We start from the raw sequence: 18553 nt of genomic DNA, 5'->3' as shown, positions 1-18553 counted from the left end.
AATCCATAGAGTACAAAACTTGGATACTTTCAATGCTGCTTTATTCTGTAAGAACGATTTGGCAGGGAAGCTATCCAAACAGACGCCAATCTTTTGTATCAGTTTTAGGTGCTTTTTTTGGTCTAAGTTTTTCTATAAAAATAAACTAAGTAGAGACCAATATAAATGGGGAATGGCATTGATTATAATCAACTGACTAGTACTTATTACCTCCCAACCAATATAAATAATTAGGGACCCAGACCCGATTGTAAGGTGTAATGAAGAGATGGATTAGAGGATGTGAATTTATGAATTACTTCTAGGTAGATGGTACTAATATTTAAATCCACATTTAAATTCCTGGCCACTGTTTCGTCGATCTAGTAGCCTTATTTATGTCTCAGTACATATACTTAAATTCCTCATTTTAAGTTTAAACATGTAGTAGTGCTCATCGGTCTAGTAAACTTATCTCTGAGTACATATGCATCGTACTGTGGTCACTAAATTCAATTCAGTGTCCAAAAGAGAAACGGTTTTCACCTTGAAATGGAAGTAAGCATTAATGCCATTGCCTTCAACATCTTATCAACCAAATTACAGATAATATTATCATCCCTCGTGAACTGCTGCATTCCATGAAAACCTCCAAAACAAAAAAAGTAAGGTTCCTTAGCTCTCAAAATTGATTTGTCCAAAGTTTTTGATAGAGTGGAATGGAATTTTATTGAAAAAGCTTTATCCTCCTTTGTATTTAGCTATACTTCGGTTAATCTTATTTTCCAATGCATTTCCACTACAAGTTTCTCAATTCTTCTAAACGGGTTTCCAGGCCCAACTTTCTCAAATTCTAGGAGATTAAGACAGGGTGATCCCTTATCCTCATATCTCTTCTTTATTTGCATGGAGATCCTCTCAAGACTCCTTGAAAAGGCTACAACAAAAAACAAAATCTCGGGGATCAAAATAAATAAACATGCTCCTACTATATCCCACCTGTTTTTCGTTGATGACTGTTTTCTGTTCACCAAATCGGACATGGGGGAAGCAAAAGATTTATTAGATATTTTATCTAAATTTGGGGAAATCGCGAGTTAGTTGGTGAACCTTCAAAAATCAGGTATCTATTTTAGCCCTAGAATCCACCCCAAACATGAAAAAATAATAGCGAAAATCCATCGATCATGCGGGAAACGGGACCACATGAATGTGATAAAGAAAAGAGCAGTGCTATCCCGCACGACCTTGCGGGAAGCTATCCCGCTCAAGCGGCTTCTTTACCGTTAGATTATGCTAAAATCCAGATTTAACAGCCTTGAACTCTTTAGGGAAAATAGTGGGTCCTATCCTGAAAGTAGTGGGTCATTTCCTGAAAATGATAGGTTCTTTTCTGAATGTGAATCTAACCGTTGATTTAATCATCAAACGGTAAAGCAGCCGTTTTTGCGGAAAGCCATCCCACAAAATCGTGTGTGATAGCATTTGTCTAAAGAAAATCACTTTAGAAATTTGCTGGCATGGCAATGGCAGTTGATAGGATGATGAAAATGTACTGCTCATTATAATGTACGTTATAAATAGAAAATCCTTTCCATCTTGTTTACCAAACCTAGCTAGCTAGTAATTATTTGTTTTTGTTGCACTTTTGATACTAGCGACCGAGTATAGAAAATACCATCCATACAGACTTATATTCAAAATGGGTTTCGCTGGCGCTAGCGCTCTGGGATGTGGAGTTGCACAAGATCCGTCCAATTTATCTGAATCCGTTCGTACCCGTTATACCTATAGGTTTTTAATTCGAACCCGCATGTTGTGGGTGCGGGATTGGTTATGAAAATAAAAACCCGTTATAGTTCGGTTGGTAGTTGGTATTAGCGAAAACCCGGCCGAATCCGCCCAAAAAAACCCCGCTAAATATACACCATTGATAAAACTAATCCTAACCGTCCGTTATTGAAACCCTGGTGGTACTAGTACATAAGATAACCCTCTTTCTCTCCACTTTCTAGTCTCTTCCTCTCTGTTCGGCCTCCTCGGTTCTTCTTCCTCCTCCTCCTCAGTTCTTCTTCTTCACTTACGAAAACAACAACAACTACTTCGAATCTTCACCAACAATTGACAACAATCGAAATATTGAAAAACTTGCAGAAAATGTTGAACTACAATTTGAAGCGGGTTTAAACCCGAACTCGACCGACCCATAGCGGGCGGGTCAAAAATCCGCCCGATGTTTGTGAATGCGGGGTTGGTTATGAAAATAAAAATCCGCTATAGTTGGGTTGGTTATTGGTATTAGCTAAAATCCGACCTGTCCGACCCATATACAACTCTACTAGGATGGGACAATGGCATCGTATTGGCACCAACGGGAGCCGACATATCTGGACCAAAACTAGTTGCATCTGTGGCCAATGCCGGAGGCCTTGGTTTATTAGCTAGCCCAGTTGTATGCTCATAAAATTTCCTCCTATATATGGATATTTCATGATTTGTTGTTACGTTTATTTACTGTATCGATTCTTTTTGGTTTTCCATGATCAATAATTAACTTGATTGGATATATTGCAGAATATGTATGAAATGACACCTAAAATGATAAGGATGCTAGGGGACAGTGGGCATCCTTGTTTAAGACCACGCTTAGCCCGAAAAATCTCATGAGGAGATTTATTTTTATAGATATTATCCTGGTCAAACATTTATACAAGACATTACAACAACTTATAAGATCCGAGATAAAATTATAATTATCTTTTTTAGTCATAAGAGTTAAGAAAGTACTATTTACCTCTTTAAGCAACTTAGCACTTTTGAAGAAGTCCTGTACAATAGCATTAAAATCATCCCAACGGTGCTGCAAAAGAATTTAAAGTGAAAACCCACCAAAATAGGTTATTGCTTATTTACAGGACTAATGTGTATCATTAGTAGGTGCTACAGAATTTGGGAATGGTTGCCACGTGACATACATGAGCATCTGGAGTGATTCTGGACTGTAGAGCCTGTTTAATTTTATTCCTTCGAACCAATTTATCACAAACGAATCCATTTCCTTATTGTTCACCATTTTTTTCTTCTTTCTTCTCTCATTCTACTGCCTCTTTTTCCTACTCAAATCAATCTCGAGCAACGGATTCTGATTTTTCATATGGAAATTCGCCCAAACCACACTCCAAATTTGGCTGAATTTGTTTTATACAAAGGTAGGTTTTTTTACTTTTATGATGTCTCTTTTTAAATGTCCTGATCACGCACCAGCACACCACATATTTCTAATGAAAACCATTCATGTAAACCAATTTGGGTGTTTCTTAACTATGAACTCGACAAGTTTCTTCCATTAATTTTCTTAAAGTTTCTATGATTTTTTGACTCATTTCGAACTGGGTATATTATTGAACTGAAATTGAAAACCTTTGATTTCTTTGTGATTTCGGATGGTATAAAATGGTTTGTGAAGATTAAAAGTATTTTTCAGTTACACAAGTTTTTTTTCCCCACCTCATATCTAGCTCGTCTTATACTAAATTTTCGAAATTAGCCTATTTCCTGTTTGAGAAAATGATCCAATGAGCTATGTTTTCAAAACTTCGAATGCGGCTTGAATTGTCAGATATACTGATCTTACCCTCCATTTTTAAATCTTCATGCTTATGTTTCCATTAAATGAGTATTTGAAAACTCCCCACGATAATACAGTTTACCATTATGATTTGGAATTGAAACAAGTTCTTTACGTTGTTGATTCAACCCCACCACTATCCAAGGATTTGAACATTTTCTCACGGATTTTGTGTTTTGTTGATACTCACAAATTTCAGCTCAATGTTTTACCTTAAGACACTAGGGTAGGTTTTTTTCAAAATCTCTTACGTCTTAACTTGAATTGATTGTACTTACTTGGATACGGTGTTCGCAGTTTTCTTTCACAGTTAAATTCTTGGCAAATGGAATTAGCTTGAAATGGTTGGATTTCCAAATTCGGGAATATGTGCTGTTTTATACATTAAATTCATTGCAATATCATATTTGTTCTCTCAATAATGCTCTTTAATTTAATTAGCCTTATTGGTTTGGATTATTGCTTATTCACTGTACTGGCATCTTTTTGTTTGAGTTGATCGCAAGTTTTTGCCATGTTTTAAGTCAGACTTATATCAAGTAATCTTCTCCCTTGGAGATGCGTTTAGCCATAGTCTTTCCAGCCTCTTGCAGCTAATATTTAGACTTCCTTTGCATCATACGGGCTCGTGTTGTTTTTTTTTATGGAGTATTATCTAAAATGTACTTGTGAATGTTACATTTAATTGTTTAAACATGATAGAAAGATAGAGAACTCTACTTTAGGACCATCAAGCCTTACGTGGCACCCTACCACCTCGGTGGCTACCCGGAAGACCATTTTGGCAACGGTGGCTGGCAACCAGAACTACCCTGACGTTGGCACTGGCCATATAAGTAGTAAAGCAACCCAACCTAGTATTTACAGCTCTTAATCTTTGTTCTGGGTTTTAATTGCTTAAGGATTTACTTTATTTATTTTGATATAGCTGCTGCTCTTTGTCTACATGTTTATGTTTCACGCCAACACTACAATTTTGCTGTTGTGTTCCCTACTGGGCGTTCGCTCACCCTTTTCTTTGTTTTCTTCCCACAGAGTACGAAAGGAACTTGGATTAGTAAGGTAGATCGTGCTTATGGTAAGCTTTGGAAGCTTGAAGTGTTAGTATTTTTGTATCTGTGATGTGCATATATTATGGGGCTAGTCTGGGGTAGTTATATATCAGCGTCGATCCATGTTTTCTTTCCGTTTTATCATACTTAATATTTTTGATAATAAATTTTCAAACTGCTGCGCGCTTTAAGTTTCTTATGTGTACTTGCTATGTGTATAGTCGAACTTTTATGGAAATATGGTCGTATTGGTATTGGTGTTGTAAAAAGGTATCTAATATTCATGTTTTAAAAATAAAATAAAAATTGAGTTAATGATCGTTTAATTTTACGGTGTCCAGTATTCAAGAAAATTTATGAAAAGTGATTTTTATTGTTGGCGCATTCATTATTACTTGAATTTTAAAACGAATCTTAAAGTTTATACTTTGAGTGGCCTTGCTTGATAGGTTGAACTTCAACCCAATAGAAGGGAAAACTCTCTGGTCCGTTACAGTTGGTATCAAAGGAAAGATTTCGACTTATCGGGACTGCGTTTGGTTTTCTTATTTTGATGAAATGGTCGATTTTTCAAAGTCCTATTTGCTTTCATATACTTCGGTTGTTTAAAAACTGTAGTAATATGTTGATATATCAGATTTGAATCTGTTTCAGTTTACAAAAAACATTTCCTTTTGCTCATACTAACATATCCTGATTTTTCTTTTTGCAACTCTGAAATTTGAAATATGATGGTTAAAGCTGTTCCTGGAAATTTTTGCTAAAAAAGTTTGATGGTATTGTTGTTTAAAAGAGTCGCTTCGGTTTTGGGGATTGGGAAAACTAAACTCGATACTTTGATATACATGTTATTTTGTGTGTTAGTAATGTACAATACTAACCAATTGCGAATCTGACGATTTTTCTGTTTTGCAGACGGCGCGGTGTCGGAAATCTGTAGTCTCAAGTTCCGTAAGTAAAGCAAGAGGACAGAAAGCATTGTGAACAATTTAGAAAAGCTGGTTGGTTATGTGTTGATTGTTGCCGATGTAGTTGAGAGACCATATGTAGTCGAGTACGGATATAGACTTGAAGGATTTTAAGAAATGGGAAATGACAGAAAGTTCAGTAGGACGCAAGTTCCTCTGGAAGCAGATAAGTGGTGATGGGCTTTCATGAGTTAGTCGTTGCGCAAGTAATTAAGGAGAAAATTTTTGGGCTTTCATTGAGGTAGGGGGCTTTCTTCATTGTTATAATTGGGTTTTGGTTACACCAGTGGTTGATTTGTTTGAATACAACGAAATACTAATCGCATGTGCACATAGTTCTCCTACTGGAATTAAAATTGGTATGCAAAATCTTTAAAACTGATCTAGTTTCCTTCCATCAGTTCTGTGTTGAGAGCTTGGTGTTGTCTGTGACCTATGTATCCTAATGTAATATGAATTGTGACTTTGAAATGTAGCTTTGTCTTCTACTTATACCCACCATTGATTTTCATAATTTTATCGGGTGTGTTGTTTCCTAGGTGTGCTAATCCTTTTTACTATATCAAACCTATGTTCCTTCATAGTTTCCTACTTTGTTTACCACTTCACCATTTTAACTTAACCACTGTGTTGATTTAAGGCAAGCTACATACATGGATAGTGTCTTCGTTCGCATCTTAACCACCTCTCGTAGTTCTCCTCTCATTCCCAACTACCTGTTTTCTTGTAATAGGAAAGTGTAAAAAGATGATTTTAGTAGTCTGTATGCGCTTGTTACTTTCCTATTTCACCGTTGTCCTTCTTTTCACTATTACCTTGTTTTAAAGGAAAATAGACCTTGGTTTACAACTCTCATTGTCTGACTAGACAATGTCACCTCCACTTTTCATATATAATACCTTTAACTTGTTTAATAATTCTTAATACTCTTTGCATTTTGGAAACAATACGCATTAAAAGGGTTTATATAGATCTCCGGTCTAGCTAAATGGGACTTGCATCAATTCTTTGATTTTTGCGTAGCTTTATTTGTACTTGAAGTGCTAATTCATTGTGTGAACATTTTTCACATTGCTAACTCTGAACTTGTGGTTACTACTGTTGTGTAGTACAATAATGTTTTACAATTACCATAAAGTTTATGCCAAAATAAATAGAACTCGCCAATCGGCTTTGGATTTAGATTTTTAACGCTATTGTACAACCAACCTTTTTTGTATTCCATATTGGTTGCTAGCTTTGTACTGCCATTGAGAGAAGTTTTTCTTAGTTACCAACTTTTTTATTTTTATTCTCTCAAACCAACAGATAAATTCCTTTCTTTCTTGTTCCGCCATTTTTTTCTCTTCTTCTCTCATTCTACTGCTTTTTTTTCCCCTACTCAAATCAATCTCGAGTAATGGATTCTGATTTTTCAAATGGAAATTCGAGCTCAACCCACACTCTGAAGTTGGCTGAATTTGTGTTCTACAAAGGTAGGGTTTCTTTCTTCTTTTTTTTTTTCCTTTTATTATAAGTTGATGTCTTTTTTTGAATGTCCTGATCACACACCACATATTTCTAATTAAAACCATTCATACAAATCAATTTGGATGTTCTCTAACTATGAATTTGACAAGTTTCATCTGTTAATTTTCTTAAAACTTCCTCATGTTTTTGACTCATTTCGAACTGGCTATATTATTGAACTGGAATTGAGAACCTTTAATTTCTTTGTGATATCGAATGGTATAAATGGTTTGTCAAGATTAGAAGTATTTTGCAGTTACACAAGTTTTGTTTTCCACCTTATATCTAGTCTTATACTGAACTTCGAATTAGCCTATTTCCTGTTTGAGAAAATGTTCCAATGAGCTATGTTTTAGAAACTTTGAATGCGGCCTGCACTGTCTGATATATTGATCTTGTTCTCCATTTTTAAAATCTTGATGCTTATGTTTCCATAAAATGGGTATTTGAAAACTTCCCCGATAATGCAGTTTACCTTTATGATTTAGACTTTAAGCAAGTTCTTTATGTTGCTGATTCAACCCCACCACTATCCAAGGATTTGAACATTTTCTCACATATTTGTGTTTTATTGATCCTCACAAATTTCAGCTCAATGTTTTGCCTTAAGACACTAGCTTATGTTTTCTTTCAGAATCCCTGTTTGCATAACTGGATTTAATAAATGGTAGCTTTTAATTCTCTTACGTCTTTAACTTGAATTAATTGTACTTACTTTGTTACAGTGTAGTTGGAGGGAATCCTACAACCACACCCTTAAAGAATTCAATAGAACAATTCAAGTAATCATCATAAATTTCGTACGAACATCTATTAGATCTTTAATTTGAATACAAAATAATCAGAAAACTCTAACTTCTCCAGAAGATCTCCCCTCAATACAAGGTCGCTCGGTCTCTTATATAAGAATTTACATAGTGGATGACAGCTAATAAATCCCCGACGCACGCTTACATTGACTCTTTTCGCATGTGCTCTATAATATCGCATGGTTCTTCACACTTTTCTCGTGACTAAGATGACGTCATCTGTTGCGTCATTCTGGATATACTGTATGCGGTTGTCTTCGCTCAGACCTGATGGTCGTTATTTCGCATGACTAATAGGTGTGCAGTATTTTACTCATACATTTTGCCTCTTCTCATATCGTTCTTTTGATACAAAGGGAGCAATATGAGAAACTCCAATCTATTTTGCCGCACCTGTTCACCTTTTCATATCCTTTTCTTTCGACATATCTCCGTAATTCCAGTGTAACCGTCTACACGTGCTAGTTTTCTCTCCTTTTTACCGGCACGTTTGAGTTTGTCCGGTCATCTTTTTCATCTATTTATTAACCAAACTTGAAGAGAGATAATTTTTCCTTTTCTATTTCGTTTCCCCTTCTCGTTTCTGTGAATCCTCTGCAAATCTTCATCTTCTTCAAATTTCTTTATCTTCGTCTTTTGAGATCACACACTTGATCCTGCTGCTGCTGCTGCTGTTTCTATGAATTCTCATCACAGGTTTGATTTCGATTTTACTGATCTTATTTTTCTTTCTGATTCTGCTGAAATTGATTTTTTCTTTCTTCTTGTTAAAATCATGGTATATCATGGTATAAATTTATTGTTATACTAATTCCCATACTGGTTCTGTTTCAGCAAAAGTTCTTCCATTGGCCATACCAAATTTACGATTCCCAACCCTAATTCTTCTTCAAATTTGGAAGGCAAAGAGTCTCTGAAGAGGAAATCATCGCATAATAAAGGAGTAAGAAATACCTTTTCTTTTATGAAACAATATCGTTGCCTCTGTTTCTTATCTGTGTTGTTATTCGCAGGATTCCTTGTGCGAGACAATTGGTGGTAAGAAGTTGAAAATTAAAAGAGTTCGCAAAGCCCCCACACTCAACAAGAGTCTCATCATTTATGAATTTGACCGTAAGAAAGTCGAGGTCTCTTCTCGCGTTAATATTGATACTCCTGCACAAGGTTTGATTGCCTCTGCCTCGTTGGATATACCTGCTTCTCTAAACGAAGTTTTCGCTGCTAACGAAGATGTGTCAATTGATCATGCGGTGAAGGAAGTTTCTGCTCCTCCAACTGTAACTGCACCACCAGTGAATCAGACTGTCTCTACCTTTGTGAATGTTCCATTGTTTGCGAATATTCCCGCTTCTATGGAGAACGTCATCCCTGCGGAAATTATTTCTGCTATAAAGAATGTTATTGCCCCTGTGTCTATGAGTGTCTTTTCCTATACTTCTGTTCATTCTTCTTCTAAATTTATGGAGTCCATCTCTGTTGATAAGGGAGTCTTAGAGGGAGTTGATCCTGCTTCTCAAGATTTATCGGATATTATTAATGCCGACGATTAATAATATCCGAACTTCGCATTTGTGACGCTCTGAGTAAATTATTATGCGGTTTTCGGCCAAACGAAAATCAAGGAGCGAGATCTTCTCTCGTATTGACCCAAGTGTCCATATCGCTCTTGGTTTCTTGGTGAGTGTTCTTGCCCATATATCTTTTTTATTCAAATTGTTTTACTACATATTCACGCTTGTATTATTTCCCTTTCAGGAATCTCACTGCCAGATGATCTTGGCTGAGGGATATTTTAAGTCTAACAATCATGCACTACAACTTGCTTTAGAGAAAGAGGTTAATAAGCTGAAAGGGAAACTCCAAACTGTAACTCTAGAACGCGAAAAGCTTCGTAGCAAGAATCAAGAGCTTAGAGGTGCAATTCTCGTCACTTTTATATCCCCTTTTAGAAGTAATTTATCTTTTTTGTTCCATGTTTTTTGAATTTCCTCGTTCGCACATTAAGATTTAAACCAGAAGCGCGTTCTGGAGAGATATGATTTTCAATTTGCCGTTGAAGATGCTCGCGCTGATAATGAGAAGTTGCTGACCCAAATAAGCCAATTACATAACGAGCATTCATATTCTCTTGACCAGATTGAAAATTTAACAAGTGAGAATGTCCATTTAACTCAGCAGTGTGAGACATTGGGTTCCCAGATTTATCATCTATCTAAATTGTTGTTTAGTGCTGATTTAACACATCAAACTTTGTCAGAAGAGAATCAAAGTCTATCCATTGAGAAGCGGTCTTTCTTAAAGAAAGAAGCGATGTTTTCGCATCAGTATCTCGTTCTCCAGAAAATTTGTGATAACCAAGAGCAATCTCTTCGTACGTTAAGGAATCAGTTTGATGAATCAACAAAGACATGGACTACTCCAAATGAAAAGGTCATTCAAAGTAAGATAAATTTGACCGTGAAGATGAACCAATTTCAAGAACAATACGCCCAGTTAAAAGAGTCTCACGATTCCCTTATGAAAGAGAAGGTTTCTCTCTCTTTGGATGAGAAGAAAATTCGATCTCGTCTTAAAGGTTTAGTTGGTGATGATTTTGATAAGGCTATGGAAAATATGAAGAATAGTGGTTCTGCGTTAGCTCAATATCTCATTTCACAGAGGGAAGGTAGTCACATGGAGCTGACTGCCTCAATTTAATTTTCTTTTATTATTTAAATCTTTGCTTTACGAAAACTTCGCTCTTGCAGAGTCTGAGAAACTGCATCAATCTACCATCTCTTGGTTGGGATCCGATCTGACTAAGGCTCGCAAAGAACGTGCGAAATTCTCAACTGCTCTAATTTCTTCTCGTGATCGATCAGAGAGGAGATGTTCATATCTTCAAAGCTTCGTGGAAATTGGTATAAAAAATGCTGAGAAGGCTGTCGCTCGTGACGCTCATATTAAGGCTCAAACTCTTGTGAACAACATTCTTCTTGAGAAATCGCTTCCTTTGGTGACTGTTCCACCTCTTGATATAAGCGATGATGAGCAACTTCCTGTTCCAGACAGTGATTATGAGTATGTGAGCGATGAGGAGGAAGATCTTGAAGTTCCCCTTCAAGAAAATCAACTTGAAAAGGATGGATCTGATGAAGGTTTTTCCAAAGATCCTAACAGCGAGATGAATGTTGAAGCTTCTGTGGTTGATCAAGATGCGTCTTCCAATGATGCTTAGCTTTTTCTTTTATGTCTTTACAAGTGTATTTAGGTGTGCTTGACACATATCCCCTTTTTTATCGTTCATTTCTTGATAAGAAAGATAATATATTATTTATGTTAATTTCCATACTTGCCTCTTATTATATTCCTTGCAAGAAATGTTCAAGTGATTTTGTGCGTCTTACTTCTTTTTGAATTTTCCCTGCAAAACAATGTTAGTGTGAATTTTAATTTTTTCATGAGGTCTTATCTTGCCTTCCTAATTAAAGGTATTATTTTTCCCGATGTATTTCTTTTATGCGACAAGATCGTAGGCGGTCTTTACACTTTCGTGCAATGACCCATTGATCTCGCCTTATCATCATCTTGTATTATTGCCTCTGCAGGTTTTATTACCGCGCAAATACGACAATCCTTAATACTCCCGTGAGTAAAAAGCCTCATGAAAATTCAAGGAGGCGTACCCCTACCGGGTTAGGGTGGGCTCCTCCCATCCAGTGATGCAACAACCAGTTGTTTTCACGACCTCTTATCCCTCCGCTGATATGGCATATGGTTACAAGACCGCACCCTAAGTGGGGTTTTTTCGGACCGAGTGCATCATAGTCAAGACTTGTCAAGAGCGGTCAGGTACACCCCAGGCACTCTTGACTCAACCGTGTACCTCGGCGCCTTGATCGAGTTTCTGCACTCTTTAGAAGAGATCTTATCACCTTAATCTTTCGATTTCGTCGTCTCTCCTGGATGGGCTTTTATTTCACCCCAAATCTCCATGACTCAAACTCCATGGTCGATGTAGCTTTCGCTTGAGCCATGCTAACTAGGCTTTTACAAAAGTGACGCGCGTTAGGTCTTATTATTGCCTCTTGTTGTATGCGAACTAGGGTGCACGCCAAAATTAGATACCTAGCCTCCTTATCGGAGTCTTTACTTCTGATTCCTTCTATTAAGGTCTTATTTTTGACAATTGGATACAAACAAGAGACAACATAGTTGGTTAAGTTCATCTTTTGGACAACCTAACTCTTCAAGGAATTACTTAGCTGCTCTGAGGATCGGCCGATTGTTGAGTCAACCCACTTCCAAAAATAGGTTTTCAATTTTAATGATTACTCTATCTTTCGGATTTGATCTGATCATTTATGGTTTGATTAGAAAAAAGGCTTCCTGTTCTTTCTTTTGGCTTTATACCTGTTCATCTTTTCTGTCATGTTTCTCTAAAAAATTTCGTTAAAAACAAGTTTAATTTTTAAGCTCTTTATGGATAACTAATCTCTTTTTACCTTCTTTGCAGTTATCAAGTAGTGTTTTAGTGGTGTTCCGGTGGTGGTTTTTCGAAACAGTGGTGTATGGGAATTTCAGTCTTCTCTGGAAATAGTGGTAATTCTTCATCTGTCATGGAAATATTCAAGTTCTCAAAGAGTGGTACAGGAAAACTCGCAGTGGTGGTTTTTTCTTTTTTTATTGTCTTTATGCATGATGCACAAATTAGTAGGATTTGCTGTCACATACAGATTTAGATTTTTACAAAATCATAATCCCACAAACTGGAATCAAGATCATCTCTGTGCTCTCAGCAGATTAAGGGGTAAAATTGGTAAATCTTCAATGGTGAAAGCGCAAATTTTGGATTTCAAAATTTTGAATTTTCAGTTACCTTTCTTAGAGTCAATATCTTCTCCGAAATTTCTTGATGAAAATTGGAGCGTAGAATCGGGAAAATGGAATAAGTTTGGTAGGTTGGATCGAGCCAAACCCTAAACCTAATTTTTGAAATAAAAAGTACAAGATGAAGGGCCCTCTTATCATTCGCAAAAAAAATCAATAAGCAGTAACCTCAATAGAAAAATGGCGGCACCTAATAACATGCAATTATCTGCTCTTTCCAGAAGGTTTAAGGAAACTAACTTCAATCTGAATCAAAACAGAAATGCAAGAAGTAGTATCATCTTGGAGGGGAAATCGATGAAGCATCTAACAACTGGCGTAACTGTCTCATAGGCAAGATTGTTCACAAGGATGAAGTTGATTATGAGATTGTCTTGAAGGAGGTGAATATTATATGGAGAAGTTATAAGAAGGTTGAAGTTAACCATATGTGTCGTAATCTTTTTGTCTTCAAGTTCAAGACGAATGAAGAGATGAAAGAAGTTTGCAAAATGGTTCCTTGGGTTATAGACTTTATGCTCATTGTTCTTCAAGAATATGATAATTCAATTCCTCTAGAAAACTACAAGTTTACTCATCAAATGTTTTCTGTGGTCTTGCACAATCTTGTTCTTGAGCATATTGACCAAGGAATCATTGAGAAGTCGATCCTTGATATCGGCCCAAAGATTGAAGTAGAAGGGATGAAAATATTCACTATTAAAGGAAGGGTTGCTACAATTAAGGTGTTGGTTGATCTCAGTAAGCCACTTAAGAGGGGTGTGTGGATTTTCAATGCTGCCAGACAAAAAGTCTGGGTTAAGTATCACTTTGAGAAACAACCCAAAAAAATTTGTCCTCACTGTTATGTTCTAGATCATAATGATGAAACTTGTGAACATACGTCTTGGGATATCTATATTTATGGCTTGACAGAGAGGGATTTTGGAGACTTACATACAAAACATGCTCACATGATTTAAGAAATGCTCCAAAAGAAAAAATAAACGGGCGAAACTGATGGGTCGAATGAGGCATCTAATGGACCGGGTTGTGAAATTGAAGATGGATCTGACCCGCGAAAAAATAAAAGAATCAGATATGATTCGATTGAAGACAACTATGTTCTGTTGGATAATAAGACTGAACAACAAGAGGGGAATTCTTCTTCTCAGGGTGATGGAGTTCGTCATGAGGACAATTCTGTTGTAACTTATAATGGAGAGGACTTGAATATGACAGATACTGAATATGAAGGAAGAAGTGAAGGAACGTACCACCAGAACACTGCTGAAATGTGAATGAGAGCTGCAAATCAGGTTTGCAATTTTCTTAATAACCTTTTTAATTTAGTTGTTAATTCAACAAATTGCTTTAATTTGTTTTACCCTCAAGATTTTCACTGGGTTGATTGCAATAATTGGGTGTCTCTGAACTTTGTTGGTAGAATTAGGTTTGCTTGTGACCTAGATTTGAGAAATATGAAAATTCTGTCATGGAATGTCCAGGGCTTTGGAAATAAACATACTAGACAACATCTAGGAGAGATAATTAGGGCCAACGATACTTATATCATTTTTTTGTGTGTGAGACTAAGACTATGAATCAGAAAATGGAGAAATATACTTATTCTTATAATTATATGAATTATCTCTATGTTAATCCTATAGGGGCTTCTGGTGGGTTTTTTTTTGTTACGGAAAGATGGAATTCATATTGATCTTGTTGATATGAACTTCAATTTTATAACTGTGCTTGTTAATATCGATTCTAGAAGTGGTCACACTTTGTTGAATTGTATGTATGGTGCTTTAAGTGATGTTAGGTGGGATAGGGAATGGGATTATCTGAATAGTTTGGCTAATAAATACTCTTGTCCTTGGATTGTTCTTGGTGATTTAAATTTTATCCTGAGACAGGAGGAAAAGTTTGGTGGCAACACTATTCCTCAGAGTCAACTTGATGAAGTTAAAAATCATTTAGATCAATTAGACCATTTTGATATGAACTATAGAAGTAACCCTTTTACTTGGAGTAATCATAGGAGTAATAACTCTCTTATTCTTGAGAGACTTGATAGGGCCCTTGTTAATCATGCTTTGATAAATTACTTCCCTAATGCCATAACTTACCACTTATTAAGTTTAGCTAGTGACCACTGTCATATTCTTCTTGTGACCTCTAGGGAAGAAAACAACACTAAAAGACCTTTAAGGTTTAATAGGTGCTGGTTTAGTGACAACAGTTGCAAAGAGCTAATCAAGGAAAACTGGGCAACTAGTGAAAATGGGTCTAAAGCCTACAAACATACTAGATGTCTTTATAATGTTAAAGTGGCTCTTAGGAAATGGAATATGAGATCTTTTGGTAATTTTCAAACTCATATAAATGACATTCAATCTCAACTTGATAACATCAATACTAATATGCATGATACTTCTAATGGCTTACTTAAGAAGAAATTAGAAGATGATTTGAAACATTGGTATGTTGTTAGACAAAATTATTATATGCAAAGAGCAAAAGAAAATGTGTTGTCTTTTGATGATAAAAACACAAAGTACTTTCATGATAAAGTCAAACTTAGGAAAAGAAGAACACAAATTGAATGTTTGAAAAACACCATAGGAATTTGGCTAACTGATAAAAGCATGATATCAACTGAACTAAAGGATCATTTTAGTAAAATGAGTAGAACTACAAACCCTGTCAGTGATAGCAGCTTCCTTGATGTTTTGACTCCCTGTATTTCTGATGAAGAGAACAATTTTTGATTCATCCTCCATCTGATGAGGAAATTAAGTCTGTTGTTTGGCAAATGCAGCCTTGGACCAACCCTGGCCCTGATGGATACCCTCCTGGTTTCTATCAGCAAATGTGGGACACTGTAGGTCTTGATACTATAGCTATGTAAAAAGTTTCTTCCATTCAGGTCATATGCTTAAGCAGATAAATCACAACTTTGTGTCTCTTATCCCTAAAAGTAATGCCCTTAAGACTCCTGCTGATTTTAGGCCTATTACTTTAAGTAATGCTAGTTATAAGATTATATCTAAACTTTTAGCTAGTAGACTTAAAACTGTGATGGACATATTTATTAGTCCTTACCAAGCAGCTTTCCTATCCTCTGGGAAAATAACAGACAATATAGTTATAGCTCATGAACTAATTGACACAATGAGAAAAAACAAAACCAAATCTGGTTTAATGGCTGTGAAATTAGATATGTCCAAGGCTTTTGATAGAATTGAATGGAAGTTCCTAATCAATATCTTGAAAAAACTAGGATTTAATGAACATTGGTGTAATCTTATTGAGAAATGTATATCAACAGTGTCTACTTCTATCTTTCTTAATGGCTGTCCTGGTGAGGTTTACTATCCCACAAGGGGTATTAGACAGGGACACACCTTGTCCCCCAACTTGTTCATAATTTGTATGGATGTTTTATCTAAAATTCTTATTGATGCAGAGAGGAAAAATGAAATTCAGGGTATCAAAGTAACTACAACCAGCCCATCAGTAAGTCACTTATTTTTTGCTGATGACTGCCTTGTTTTTACTAGGGCAAGTATTAAAAGTGCTAGGAATTTAGAGAACATGCTTGATAGGTTTAGTAAGTTCTCTGGTCAGGCCATCAATTTTGAGAAATCTAGGATTGCTTTTAGTCCCAAGATTGAACCTAGAACAAAATCCCGAATTTTAGCTATTTTGAAAATTAAGAATCTTGGCCTAGCTGATAAATACTTAGGATTTACATTACTTCTTCAAAGAAACAAAATGGATTCTTTTAAGCACTTAGAAAAATCTTGCGATAAAAGGTTAGATAATTGGCAAGGGAAATATTTAAACCAACCAGGTAGAACTGTCCTTATTAAATCAACCTTAGGCACCCTAGCTTCCAATCATTTAGCTGACAGATAAGTTAGATGTTGTTCAAAGAAGGTTTTTTTGGAATAAGAAGAGGTCTGCTAGAAGGGGTAATCTCTGTAATTGGGATAATGTTGCTAAACCCACAGATCTGGGTGGTCTGAACATTAGGAAAACTGAACACTTAAACACAGCTTTGCTTGCAAAGTTAGCCTGGAGAATGCTAACTGATCCTGATGCTTTGTGGGTTCAAATCCTCAAACATAAATATTTTCCTGATTATAGTCCTTTACATGTTGTTTGTACTGAAAGTGTTTCTTGGGAGTCGAAAGGCATATGTAGAGGTCTGGAGTTGATTAGGAAATATTATTGTTGGGAAATTGGGGATAGAACATCCATTGAAATATGGAAGGACAAATGGGTGCCAACCATTGACAATCTTCTTAATAGTAATTTTGCTTCTAATGCTATGACTACAATGAACCAACTGATTGTTCAGGAAAGAAAAGAGTGAAATGTAGATACTCTGAATTATCTTTTTGACAGTAATATTGTTAATGAAATTAGTAAAATCAGAATTCTTTGTACTGGGAAAGGAAATTCTCAGATGGGTTCCAGATCATAATGGAAAATTTAGTGTGAAATCTGCTTATAATTGCATTATGAAGGAAATTAATGGTACTGGCAATGCTCCTTTCCCCTGGAAAGATTTATGGAAGATTAACCTTCCACGAAAGATAAAATATCATCTTTGGAAATGTCTACATGACTGTGTTTCTATGAGAAGTAAAATTTCTAGGTTTGTTGCTGATATAAGTAGTGAATGTCCCTTTTGTAAACAAGAAGTTGAAACTGCTAATCATCTATTTATTAATTGTGATGTTACTAAAAGGATTTGGTTTTCTCTTGATGCTAACATTGCAGGGAGTATTTCTAATGTCATTTTACAGGGTTGGATAGCTAGCTGGTTCCATACCAGTAATGTATCCAAGGAAGAGAAGGAGAAATATACTCAATTTGTTAGCTTTGCCATATGGCACATCTGGAAGCTTAGATGTTCTGTAATATTTGACAATGGATCAATTCAAGTATCTCAACTAGTGGCACAAGTTAACAAAGACATTGTTGAGTGGAATGAGAATTCTTTAAAATACAATATTGCAAGAATTGCTGCGAATCAAACTAAGAATATAATTCCTTGGAAAATGCCAGATATTGGATTCAATAAGATTAACTTTGATGCAGCTTATTTGAAAAAAAATAATTATATGGGTATAGGACTGATATTGTTTTCTGATGCAGGGAAATTTGTAGGAGCTCAATCCTTCTCAGGCATAGCTCAAGATGAGGAACAAGCTGAAGCTCTAGCAGGACTGGCAGCAATTAAGTGGGCAAGGGATTCAGCTGTGGAAAAGCTACACCTGGAGGGTGATCGCCAGAGTGTAGTAATAGCTATCAATGGTGATTTTTCTAGTATTAGATGAACGAATAATAATGTCATTCAGGACTGTAGAAGTCTTTTAGTTAGTTTTAGGGGATGGAAGTGCACTTTTGTGCATAGAGAGTCGAATGAAATTTCTAATAGCTTAGCCAAAAAGGCTAGAATTGATACGATTAATCAATTTTGGTTTTCTGATTATCCGCTTTGGTTAAAATCTTTAGTCAGATATGAACTGAATGTAAACATTCAATGATTCCTTTTAATATATTTTATCCTTTCTTATTAAGAAAAAGGGTCTTATTTTTGTCTTTCTGAAAATTATATTTAAAAGAGCGAAATCTTCAAATATATTCCTATTTTTGAATAATATATCTTTGTTGAATCTTTATAAATTCGTGTCTTCCATTTCACACACTTTATCCTTAGTTACATCGGATTATTTGTTATAT

General features: G+C 35.8%; 3 protein-coding genes across 3 annotated transcripts; all 3 read left to right on the top strand.

Annotated features, from left to right (window-relative positions):
- The first annotated feature begins 2851 nt into the window (after positions 1 to 2851).
- On the top strand, positions 2852 to 11263 carry LOC113303801 (structural maintenance of chromosomes protein 5-like). The gene is made up of 9 exons (XM_026552881.1): positions 2852 to 3188; positions 4643 to 4685; positions 5575 to 7102; positions 8243 to 8641; positions 8780 to 8888; positions 8959 to 9622; positions 9701 to 9860; positions 9951 to 10610; positions 10693 to 11263. The coding sequence occupies exons 6-9, from the start codon at positions 9539 to 9541 to the stop codon at positions 11160 to 11162; spliced, it is 1374 nt and encodes a 457-aa protein (XP_026408666.1). The 5' UTR covers positions 2852 to 3188; positions 4643 to 4685; positions 5575 to 7102; positions 8243 to 8641; positions 8780 to 8888; positions 8959 to 9538; the 3' UTR covers positions 11163 to 11263.
- Positions 11264 to 14094: 2831 nt separating this feature from the next.
- LOC113306356 lies at positions 14095 to 17177 on the top strand. The gene is made up of 4 exons (XM_026555302.1): positions 14095 to 14112; positions 14464 to 15538; positions 15726 to 16614; positions 16739 to 17177. Exons 1-4 carry the CDS (start codon positions 14095 to 14097, stop codon positions 17175 to 17177), a joined length of 2421 nt encoding a protein of 806 aa, XP_026411087.1.
- A 43-nt stretch (positions 17178 to 17220) lies between these two features.
- LOC113306354 lies at positions 17221 to 18147 on the top strand. The gene has a single exon (XM_026555301.1). It carries the CDS (start codon positions 17221 to 17223, stop codon positions 18145 to 18147), a length of 927 nt encoding a protein of 308 aa, XP_026411086.1.
- The last annotated feature ends 406 nt before the right edge of the window (positions 18148 to 18553 follow it).

This window comes from Papaver somniferum, chromosome 8 (genome assembly GCF_003573695.1).
Source record: "Papaver somniferum cultivar HN1 chromosome 8, ASM357369v1, whole genome shotgun sequence".
Taxonomy (NCBI): Eukaryota; Viridiplantae; Streptophyta; class Magnoliopsida; order Ranunculales; family Papaveraceae; genus Papaver; species Papaver somniferum.
Note: the sequence above shows the minus strand (reverse complement) of the source record. Positions and strands in the feature narration are given on the sequence as shown.